Source organism: Blennius ocellaris (assembly GCF_963422515.1).
Source record: "Blennius ocellaris genome assembly, chromosome: 4".
In the NCBI taxonomy this organism is placed as follows: Eukaryota; Metazoa; Chordata; class Actinopteri; order Blenniiformes; family Blenniidae; genus Blennius; species Blennius ocellaris.
Window position 1 is genome coordinate 32485279 of NC_137653.1, and position 11671 is coordinate 32496949.

The 11671-nt window shown below is 51.1% G+C and overlaps 1 protein-coding gene across 1 annotated transcript; it reads left to right on the top strand.

Annotated features, from left to right (window-relative positions):
* Positions 1-378: 378 nt before the first annotated feature.
* Positions 379-6671, top strand: mych (myelocytomatosis oncogene homolog). The gene is made up of 3 exons (XM_080495635.1): positions 379-620; positions 3381-3962; positions 4470-6671. The coding sequence occupies exons 2-3, from the start codon at positions 3392-3394 to the stop codon at positions 5060-5062; spliced, it is 1164 nt and encodes a 387-aa protein (XP_080351761.1). The 5' UTR covers positions 379-620; positions 3381-3391; the 3' UTR covers positions 5063-6671.
* The last annotated feature ends 5000 nt before the right edge of the window (positions 6672-11671 follow it).

Here is an 11671-nt window from a genome sequence, read left to right on the forward strand (position 1 = left end):
CGGAGCGACAGACAGGCAGTAAGACACCCGGCTTCTGCGCGAGGTCCACGTGTGTCTGTCCCAACTTTTACCCGCCACCATTTTCCTGGAATCCCAGCCTGCAGCGTATCACTCCGCGCAGCGAGACGAGCTAGTCCCGGGTTTCGGTGCGGAAGTTCCGCGCATCGCTGCCGCGCCGTGATTTCCGCCACGACTCGATGGACCCACGGACCGACGGAGGTGAAACAGGCGGCGGCTCGCGGCGCCGCGGACGAGCCGGTGGCGATTTTCACGTTTTGGCGCGATTTTGACTGAGGCGGAAGGACACGCGCGCCGCGCGCTGATATAAAGCCGCGGGCCCCGCCGGCCACACCCACTGTGTCTGAAGGTGGCCCTGCGGAGCGGAGGAGAGCAGAGGGGGAGAAAAGGAGGAGGAAACATTCTCACAATGCTGCCGCGTTACAGTTTCAGCTTCACACGCAGAAAGTTTCGCCCCACCATCAACTGAGGTTTTCGCTCTTCGTGGATTTAACGGATATCTCGGACGTGTTTTGTTTTATTCTAATTGTTTAATTTGTACCTCAAGTCTTCTTAATTGTTCTTGCATTTGTCTTGTGGACGAGCTGAAGAAGGATCAGAAGGTAAGACGGAGTCTCCATGTCTCTTCTTGATTTGTGCTGTTTTGCCTGTTTTAAGCACTTCGTGTTTCCTCACGTGGGACCGGCGCCGCTCCGCACAGCCGGTTTAAATGCCCCGGCAGCCGCTCCACCTCCCCCTCCACCTCCCCGCTCCACCAGCAGCTCCACCAACCCCTCCACCTCCCCGCTCCACCACCAGAAGCTCCACCTCCCCGCCACTCGCCAACACTTTGATTATTAATATTGTTAACTTTTATGGATTTCTGCAGATCATCCATATTTAACAGGCACACAGTCTGGCTCTTTCAGAGACGCTCATTGTCCGGAAGTGTGTGTGAGGTTATTTGCACACGATGTTCTTCAGAGATTTAAAGTGTTAAACTGGTGCAAAGGCACGCAGCCTGCAGCCAACAGGCATCCATTAGTCTGTCTCTCTCTCTGTCTCTCTCTCATATGCGTGGTTTTAATCAGAAGCATGTCTTGGTGCGGTGCAGACAGGTTGCTCAGTGTGGGCTGAACATGTCCCTGTGTAGTTGAGATGTGTTGGGCCTGTCTTGTCCGCCGCTCTGGATGTCCAGATGTGTAGTTGAGATGTGTTGGGCCTGTCTGGTCCGCCGCTCTGGACGTCCAGATGTGTAGTTGAGATGTGTTGGGCCTGTCTGGTCCGCCGCTCTGGACGTCCAGATGTGTAGTTGAGATGTGTTGGGCCTGTCTGGTCAGCCGCTCTGGACGTCCAGATGTGTAGTTGAGATGTGTTGGGCCTGTCTGGTCAGCCGCTCTGGACGTCCAGATGTGTAGTTGAGATGTGTTGGGCCTGTCTGGTCAGCCGCTCTGGACGTCCAGATGTGTAGTTGAGATGTGTTGGGCCTGTCTGGTCCGCCGCTCTGGACGTCCAGATGTGTTGGGCCTGTCGGGTCAGCCGCTCTGGACGTCCAGATGTGTAGTTGAGATGTGTTGGGCCTGTCTGGTCCGCCGCTCTGGACGTCCAGATGTGTAGTTGAGATGTGTTGGGCCTGTCTGGTCAGCCGCTCTGGACGTCCAGATGTGTAGTTGAGATGTGTTGGGCCTGTCTGGTCAGCCGCTCTGGACGTCCAGATGTGTAGTTGAGATGTGTTGGGCCTGTCTGGTCAGCCGCTCTGGACGTCCAGATGTGTAGTTGAGATGTGTTGGGCCTGTCTGGTCCGCCGCTCTGGACGTCCAGATGTGTAGTTGAGATGTGTTGGGCCTGTCTGGTCAGCCGCTCTGGACGTCCAGATGTGTAGTTGAGATGTGTTGGGCCTGTCTGGTCCGCCGCTCTGGACGCCCAGATGTGTAGTTGAGATGTGTTGGGCCTGTCTGGTCAGCCGCTCTGGACGTCCAGATGTGTAGTTGAGATGTGTTGGGCCTGTCTGGTCAGCCGCTCTGGACGTCCAGATGTGTAGTTGAGATGTGTTGGGCCTGTCTGGTCAGCCGCTCTGGACGTCCAGATGTGTAGTTGAGATGTGTTGGGCCTGTCTGGTCCGCCGCTCTGGACGTCCAGATGTGTAGTTGAGATGTGTTGGGCCTGTCTGGTCAGCCGCTCTGGACGTCCAGATGTGTAGTTGAGATGTGTTGGGCCTGTCTGGTCCGCCGCTCTGGACGTCCAGATGTGTAGTTGAGATGTGTTGGGCCTGTCTGGTCAGCCGCTCTGGACGTCCAGATGTGTAGTTGAGATGTGTTGGGCCTGTCTGGTCCGCCGCTCTGGACGTCCAGATGTGTAGTTGAGATGTGTTGGGCCTGTCTGGTCAGCCGCTCTGGACGTCCAGATGTGTAGTTGAGATGTGTTGGGCCTGTCTGGTCAGCCGCTCTGGACGTCCAGATGTGTAGTTGAGATGTGTTGGGCCTGTCTGGTCCGCCGCTCTGGACGTCCAGATGTGTAGTTGAGATGTGTTGGGCCTGTCTGGTCAGCCGCTCTGGACGTCCAGATGTGTAGTTGAGATGTGTTGGGCCTGTCTGGTCAGCCGCTCTGGACGTCCAGATGTGTAGTTGAGATGTGTAGGGCCTGTCTGGTCAGCCGCTCTGGACGTCCAGGTTGTTTTGGCTCAGGTTTCTCAGGCTGTGATGTAAAGAAAGGCAGCCTTGAACTCGCACACTGCTGCTTTGTCCCACACAGTGTGCCATACATCCACATGTCCCAGCACAGTGTGCCATACATCCACATGTCCCAGCACAGTGTGCCATACATCCACATGGATCCCATAGGAATAGCAGCAGCCAGGACAGTTCCAGCCCTACTGGGTAGGGAGTGTGTGTGGAGAAGTTGGCTGGAGTCGCCAGGGTCTGACCAGCTTTAATGGATGAAGTTAGTGTGCAACTCACTTCTTGTTTTTCCACGTGTGCTAGATGGAGAGTGAAATTATGTAGATTGTGGATCTGCCCCCTCTCTCCCAGCTTTTCCTCTGATGACATGGTGGGGTGGGGGCATCCTGATGTAAACACAGATACAGAGGTGGCTGCTGGGGGGGTGGGGGGGGCACGCTCAGTCCAGAGGAAGTGGTTTAAACTTTCACTACAACACGTGTTGGCTGGTTTGAGTCTGGAGGCTCTGCTCTGCTGCGGTCCTCTCCTGACCTGCTCTCATCCTCTCCTCTTTCATCCCTCTCCTCTCATCCTCCCTCATCCCCTCTCTCATTCCTCTCCTCTCCTCTCATCCTCCCTCATCCCCTCTCTCATTCCTCTCCTCTCTCATTCCTCTCCTCTCATCCTCCCTCATCCCCTCTCTCATTCCTCTCCTCTTCCCCACAGGTCCTGCCAGCATGTTGCAAAGCTTCGCCCAGTCTCAGGACTGGTTTTCCTCGGAGCCGCTGCTGTTTGACGACGAGTTCTGCCAGATTCTGATGAAGGACCTCCAGTCGCTGCCGACCCCTCCCCAGTCCCCCCCCATGAAGGCCGGCCTGGGGGGCAGCAAGCCCTTGTCCAAGGAGGACCAGCTGAGCTACGTGTCGGACATCCTGCTGGAGGACCATGACATGCAGCGCAACTGGACCGGAGACTTCTTCCGAGCCGGCGAGGCGGACAAGGGGGCTGGCGGGGCGGGGCGGCCCTGCCCCCCCCCGGAGGAGGGGGGGGAGTACTCCCTGTGGCAGTGCCTGGCCTCCGACAAGACCCTGGAGGAGAAGCTGGTGTCCACCATGCTTGGCTCCAGCCCACTGCTGTCCGACATCGACACCAGCATCTTCGAGGAGATCGCCGGCTCCACGCTGGACTGCCAGAACCTGCTGGACCCCCAGGAGCCCAGCCGGGAGCCCAGCCGGGAGCCCAGCGAGGCCACGTCGGACTACGGCTCCACCGGGGGGGAGTTCTCCCCCTACTCCTCCAGCGACTCCGGTGAGGGATTCAACCTTTCACATGAAGGATGATTGTATCTTCAGTCAGACTTTGGCCTGCTGCTGCTTATCAGTGTAAACACTCCTCCACCCTGCTCCTCCACCCTGCAGCCTTGCTGACTTGTTTCATTGATAAATGGCTGTTAATGTTTAGTGGCACTGAGCCTAACTTCAGTTTCTTCGCCGGCCCCCCACCTGTAATCTGCAGGGCCTTTATGGTGGGCGGGTGTAGTTGGAGCGTGGGGGGTGAGGAGGAGATGAGAGGATTCTGTACACGACATAATTGAATGTTTGTGAGTCATACTCAGCAGTGAGTCCTGCTTTTAAGCCTCAACATCTGAGTCATTTTACTCAGTTTTTCTTGTTGGAATCATTCACACACTTTTGTGTGTGTGTGTGTGGGGGGGTGGGTGGTCCCAGCCCCAGCCCACATTGCATTCTGTGTACCGTCTCTTCTTTGTGTCGTCAGAAACCACAACTCAGAGTATTTGTCTGTCGCCCCCCACAGAGGAGGAGATTGATGTGGTGACGGTGGGGCGCTGCTCGTCCAGCCCCTCCCCCCCGTCGCCATTGGCCTGCGCCTCTGTCCGCCAGCAGACCCGGGAAGAGGAGCAGCGTGCTCTCCAGCGCCACCACTTTGAAATCCAGCAGCAGCACAACTACGCCGCCCCCCGCCCGCCGTCGCCGCCGCCCTCCTCCAACAAGCGCACCAGAGGCAGTGACGGCTCGTCGCGCTCCCACCACTCTTCTCGCAGCTCCTCCTCCTCCTCCTCCTCCTCGTCGCGATACCACAGCCACCACCACCACCACCACTCGTCTCGAAACTCTGCGGAGACGGAAGACGAGGAGGAGCGGCGGCGGACTCACAACGTGATGGAGCGGCAGCGCCGCAACGAGCTGAAGAACTGCTTCATGCATCTGCGCGACAACGTTCCTGAACTGACGCACAACGACAAGGCGTCCAAGGTGTTGATCCTGAAAAAGGCCAGAGACTGTATCTGCCACCTGGAGGACCAGGGACACCGGCTGCAAGGCAAGAGGGACAAACTGAGAGCCAAGCAGGAAGCCTTGAAAGAACGGCTGCTGCAGCTCCGCAGCTAGTGGCTTCTGGGTGTTGGAGACATTGTGGACGAGGACAGGAGGGAAGAGACTTTGTACAAAGGGGGGGGGGGAGTCATGCTGTAAAGAGCACACAGAGTTTGACATTTCAAAGACTTTGTGGTAACAAGAGGTCTGGACTGGACACACACACTCATTGCCTCAGTGGATCATTGTCATGCCTCGACTGCTGACTGTTGTAGAGGCTCTTCTTTTTCCTTTCTCCGGGGGCTGGACGCACACCCAAAAACCTGCATTCTGTGATTGTGTACAGTGGGGATGCCAAATGGCCCAGGTGGCATGTGCCTGTTCAATAACTGGAAGCCACACAGCAGCTCAGTCGAAGAGTACAACTTGAATAATGTGTTTTCAGGGTGTCTTATAGCCATATTGACCAGCGATCCCTCCAGTCTGACCCGTGTGTTCAGTGGCTTCAGTTATTTGGCCAAATAAGCTTCAACCTTTCTGTTACAATTGTGGTATTTGCTGAGTGTGCGTTCAGCCCCGTGGGGCCTCCGGAGCCCGGAGCCACTCTGACCGGGTCGTATGGATGGCCCGACAGTGCCGACCAGGTCTGATACTGTCCGCCCACCACTCCTCAGTGCTGAAACTCCAAGTAGCCATATTAACCAGCGTTCAGGGTCGTGGACGGCCGGAGCTCAGCCAACCTCGTATCCACGGTTCATTGTTGCATGTTTGAATTAGAGAGCCAGACCGACCATGTGGTAACGGTTTATTTAACATGTTCTGCTGGACAATGCTGCAGACTCGGCATCACTGTGACAGTTCTGGGAATCAGCGATTCATTGTTGTGATTTCTAGTCAGTGGCCCTTGTAGGATCAGAATTCTTCCTCTTCCAGTTGATTGACAATGGATCGTTTCTTTGGCTGCTTCCTTCTCGCAGAAAACAAACTTGTGACAACTTGGGTCGTTGTCTGAGTTTTGATCTGGATTCCAGGATCTTTCGCTCAAAGCAAGGCCACTGATTCACAAACATTCCTCAGTTTGGGGAAAGTCGTACTGCTGCTGCTCAGCGCCCGTTCCACCTGGCCGGGTGCCGAGCAGCAGCCGCACGGCGCCATACCATCAAGTATTGTTGGCCGGGAGCATGGGCTTGTTCCAGATCAGGTTTTCATCATACAACTTCTTTCCAAACGTGCTGTGTATATAAATAACGTCTGCAGACGGCTCAACGTCAAATGTCTTAAATGCGTCCAGTTTTCTATGAAAAGAGTTCTGGGGAGGTTGGAGAGTAGCGCTGTTGGTGTTAATGGTAAAAACCTGTTTTGCCTTGAAATGCTTTTAGTATATATTTTTTTTAATTCCCGAGCTGTCCGGTTAAAACGTCATCTTCTGACAAGCGCTCGTCTTTCAGGAAAGCTTCAACTTCTGTTTCTCTTTGAGGTTTCTTTGTTTGTTTTGTTTTTCGTAGAACTGTTCAGAGGATGCGAAGTGAAGTTGTAACCGGACAGCCAAGACGATTTTCACACTTGGCGAAACTACCTCCACCTGGCTGCAGTCGGGCCTTTAATACTTTGTTTGTGTTGAGCATTGTACAGATTTTAAAATGTAAAAAAATGTTTTTGTTATTGTATAATAAATTATTTTAGTCTTTTATTCTTTGGTTTATCTTGAATTTGTGGAATTTAAAAGAATGCACTTTGAGTATAATTAAAAGTGAAAATAAGTGTTGGTACATCTGTGTAATTATTACTGCACACCTTCCAGCACCTGTGTAGGCAGGTTGGGCTGGAACCTTCCAATGACTGACCCAGGACCAGGTCACATGACCACAAAAGCCCCGTCTCCACTGCACACAAGTGCCGGGACTGAGCGGAGCGGTACGGAATAGAGACCCCGACCGAAATTTTGGGTCACGTCCCCACTGCGGAGAGGAGCGTGAAAAGTGGGCGGGGCTTATGAGCTCCGCAGAAATGTGACATAACAGAAAAGAACGTTGTCAGCTGTAGATCTTATGAATCCTCTGTTGTTGTTTAAATTCTCCACTTTGCACTGTTATTTTTTGCAGCGGAAAAAAAAAAGTTACTTTTTGCAGCAGTCATTTTTTGCAGCGGAGAGCTGCAGCCGCAACTTCCGTGTTTGTTGTGAGAGAGCGAGTCGCTCGGCCACTTGCCGGCGGCTTGAGGCGACGTGCCCCGCACTCGAGCGCTCGGGTGTGGGGCAAGTGGCCGGAGCGTTCCACCCGGTTGGCTGAGGCACAGACACGGGAGTCTGAGCTTTCTGCTTAAACACAGGAGGTTCTCCACTCCGGCGCTGATCGCGGTCCGGCAGAACAGCGCCGGAACACGGAGGCGCCGAGCTCCGAGCTCCTTTTCATGCTTCCGCGGTCCGTCCCCGCGATAAAGCGCCACTGACCGTGGCTGAACAGAACGCTGACCGCCTCTGGGAAGCGGAGCTGCCGGAGCGCGGTCATCGCCGGAGACGAAAGCTCCAGACTCCCGTGTCCCGGACGCGCATCCACGCCACGGCGAGCGCTGTGCTGCAAACAGAAAGTTCCAATGCAATGCAAAGTCCCTCCCCCCGGTCTCCCCCTGCCTCAAGTCGCTCTTTCACAACAAACACTAAAGTTGAGCAGCAAAGAAAATGAAAATAAAAACAACCAGTGCACAGCTGACCACACTGACAGCAGAGGCTTCATCCAGCCGGCACATTAACATATTGAGGGCGTGTAGTAAATCACTGACCAATCAGCAGACAGCAGCTCAAACTCAGACCCGTTCCATGGTCCTGGTACCCCAACAGAAGGGGAGCGGAAAAGCGGCCGCCTTTGGAGCGGTCTGGAGCGGTTTAGACTGCATTCCTGTCGTGACACGCGAACCGGAGCGGTTTAGACCGGTCTAGGCTGGTACTTTTTGTGCGGTGGAGACGGGGCTAAAGACTTCCTTTACACATGGAACATTCAGAACGGTTCCCTCCATTGTGTCGTGACTGGCCGGGTCCCAATAGTCCCTCCTACCTCCTCTCCTCTGGATGACATCACAACCTCCTGAAGGAGTTAGAGGCTTCCTAAAGGAGTTAAGGAAAGGTGTTAGGAGGCTTCCTAAAGGAGTTAAGGAAAGGTGGGAGAGGGCTTCCTAAAGGAGTTAAGGAAAGGTGTGAGGGGGCTTCCTAAAGGAGTTAAGCAAAGTTGTCAGAAGGCTTCCTAAAGGGCTTAAGGAAAGGTGTTGGGAGGCTTCCTAAAGGGGTTAAGGAAAGGTGTTGGGAGACTTCCTAAAGGAGTTAGGGAAAGGTGTTGGGAGGCTTCCTAAAGGAGTTAAGGAAAGGTGTTGGGAGGCTTCCTAAAGGAGTTTGTGAAAGGTGTTAGGAGGCTTCCTAAAGGAGTTAAGGAAAGGTGTTGGGAGGCTTCCTAAAGGAGTTAAGGAAAGGTCACGAGTCGGATTGCATTTTCCCTTAGTGACATCATAATAATGCGACGGCGGTGCAAGTCAGTGACGTCTGCTTTGGCGGGTAAAAGAACTACAAGTTTCTGAAAGTGGACTTTAAAAAGCTCATTTTGGTTTTAGATGACTTAAAGTTGTTCCAGCAGATTATTACTTTGGTAATTTACATAATCTGCTCCTTTTTCTGTCATCCTGAGTTTCGTTCTGATGAGCCGGCCCTTTAAGTGTTTACTATAAAAAATCACAGTAATAACAATCCAACTTGGTGGTCTGTCCAGTAGAATGTCTGCGTTCTCCTGGTGTTAATGTTTAGAGCTCATTGTTCTCTGTCGTGTGTGTGTGTGTGTGCGTGTGTGTGTGTGTGTGTGTGTGTGTGTGTGTGTGTGTGTGTGTGTGTGTGTGTGTGTGTGTGTGTGTGTGTGTGTGTGTGTGTGTGTGGCTTCATTATAAAAAAGAGTGTTGCCTACGTGCTAACTACCGTAATTCTCAGACTATTGAGCGTACATAAATATAAGCTGCACACACCAAATTTATAAAGAAAGACAATTGTACATATATAGGCAGCAAGTGTCCACATTATAACAGCATGAATTTCATTACGGTAATGTTTTGTTTTTTTAAACTAGATTCCATGACGGGGCAGAAGACAGGAGAGAGAGTTTGAGAGAGAGAGAGAGAGAGAAGACATGAATTACAGCAAACGGTGCATGAGTCAGAGTTACTTGATGTACATGAACGCATCACCTACATATCAGTAGCATGAAGCTTGTTAACCCCTTAAAATCTATAAATTAGCCCCTTCATTGTTTGAGCCGCAGAATTTAAAACGTGTGAAAAAAGTAGCGGCTTACAGTTCAGAAACTATATATATATAATATCATTGTCAGCATTTTTCCTGTTGCCGTGTAACTGGACACCGAAAACACGAAGGACATTCTTCTGAGCTTTCACTTGAAAACGTGTAAACGGGGCCTAAACACACAGCACAGTGTATTTGCTGGAATGTACAGTGTGGAAACTCTTTGTTCAAAGCTTCTCCGGCCACAACGTTATGGTGGAAACTCTTTGTTCAAAGCTTCTCCGGCCACAACGTTATGGTGGAAACTCTTTGGTCAGAGCTTCTCCGGCCACAACGTTATGGTGGAAACTCTTTGTTCAAAGCTTCTCCGGCCACAACGTTATGGTGGAAACTCTTTGTTCAGAGCTTCTCCGGCCACAACGTTATGGTGGAAACTCTTTGTTCAAAGCTTCTCCGGCCACAACGTTATGGTGGAAACTCTTTGTTCAAAGCTTCTCCGGCCACAACGTTATGGTGGAAACTCTTTGTTCAAAGCTTCTCCGGCCACAACGTTATGGTGGAAACTCTTTGTTCAAAGCTTCTCCGGCCACAACGTTATGGTGGAAACTCTTTGTTCAAAGCTTCTCCGGCCACAACGTTATGGTGGAAACTCTTTGTTCAGAGCTTCTCCGGCCACAACGTTATGGTGGAAACTCTTTGTTCAAAGCTTCTCCGGCCACAACGTTATGGTGGAAACTCTTTGTTCAGAGCTTCTCCGGCCACAACGTTATGGTGGAAACTCTTTGTTCAGAGCTTCTCCGGCCACAACGTTATGGTGGAAACTCTTTGTTCAGAGCTTCTCCGGCCACAACGTTATGGTGGAAACTCTTTGTTCAGAGCTTCTCCGGCCACAACGTTATGGTGGAAACTCTTTGTTCAAAGCTTCTCCGGCCACAACGTTATGGTGGAAACTCTTTGTTCAGAGCTTCTCCGGCCACAACGTTATGGTGGAAACTCTTTGTTCAGAGCTTCTCCGGCCACAACGTTATGGTGGAAACTCTTTGTTCAGAGCTTCTCCGGCCACAACGTTATGGTGGAAACTCTTTGTTCAGAGCTTCTCCGGCCACAACGGTCAAGACTTTCTCTGCTGCTGGTTGTGCTTCATTCTCCACAAGTGATGTTTCTGCAAAACAATCTTCATTCGTCAGCAGATTGTTTTTCATGGCTGAGCATCGTTGAACACTTTGATCCTTTAAGGCTGAATGCTGAAGCAAAACACCGCAGGACTGACAAGCAGTGCGTGTTGGTAGATTTACTCATCATGAGGGAGTACAAAGTAACTTGGTCCACTACAAAGTAACGTGGTCCACTACAAAGTAACGTGGTCCAGTACAAAGTAACGTGGTCCAGTACAAAGTAACTTGGTCCACTACAAAGTAGCTTGGTCCACTACAAAGTAACGTGGTCCAGTACAAAGTAACGTGGTCCAGTACAAAGTAACTTGATCCAGTACCAAGTATCTTGGTCCACTACAAAGTAACTTGGTCCAGTACGAAGTAGCTTGATCCAGTACAAAGTAACCTCATCCAGTACAAAGTAACTTGATCCAGTACAAAGTAACTTGATCTAGTACAAAGTAACTTGGTCCACTACAAAGTAAAGTGGTCCAGTACAAAGTAACGTGGTCCAGTACAAAGTAACGTGGTCCAGTACAAAGTAACGTGGTCCAGTACAAAGTAACTTGATCCAGTACCAAGTATCTTGGTCCACTACAAAGTAACTTGGTCCAGTACGAAGTAGCTTGATCCAGTACAAAGTAACCTCATCCAGTACAAAGTAACTTGATCCAGTACAAAGTAACTTGATCTAGTACAAAGTAACTTGGTCCACTACAAAGTAACGTGGTCCAGTACAAAGTAACTTGATCCAGTACAAAGTAACTTGGTCCAGTACAAAGTAAATTGATCCAGTACAATGTAACTTGATACAGTACAAAGTAACTTGATTCACTACAAAGTAACGTGGTCCAGTACAAAGTAGCTTGATCCAGTACAAAGTATCTTGGTCCACTACAAAGTAACTTGGTCCAGTACAAAGTAGCTTGATCCAGTACAAAGTAACTTGATCCACTACAAAGTAACTTGGTCCAGTACAAAGTAGCTTGATCCAGTACAAAGTAACCTGATCCAGTACAAAGTAACTTGATCCAGTACAAAGTAACGTGATCCAGTACAAAGTAACTTGGTCCAGTACAAAGTAACCTGATCCAGTACAAAGTAACCTGATCCAGTACAATGTAACTTGATACAGTACAAAGTAACTTGATTCACTACAAAGTAACGTGGTCCAGTACAAAGTAGCTTGATCCAGTACAAAGTATCTTGGTCCACTACAAAGTAACTTGGTCCAGTACAAAGTAGCTTGATCCAGTA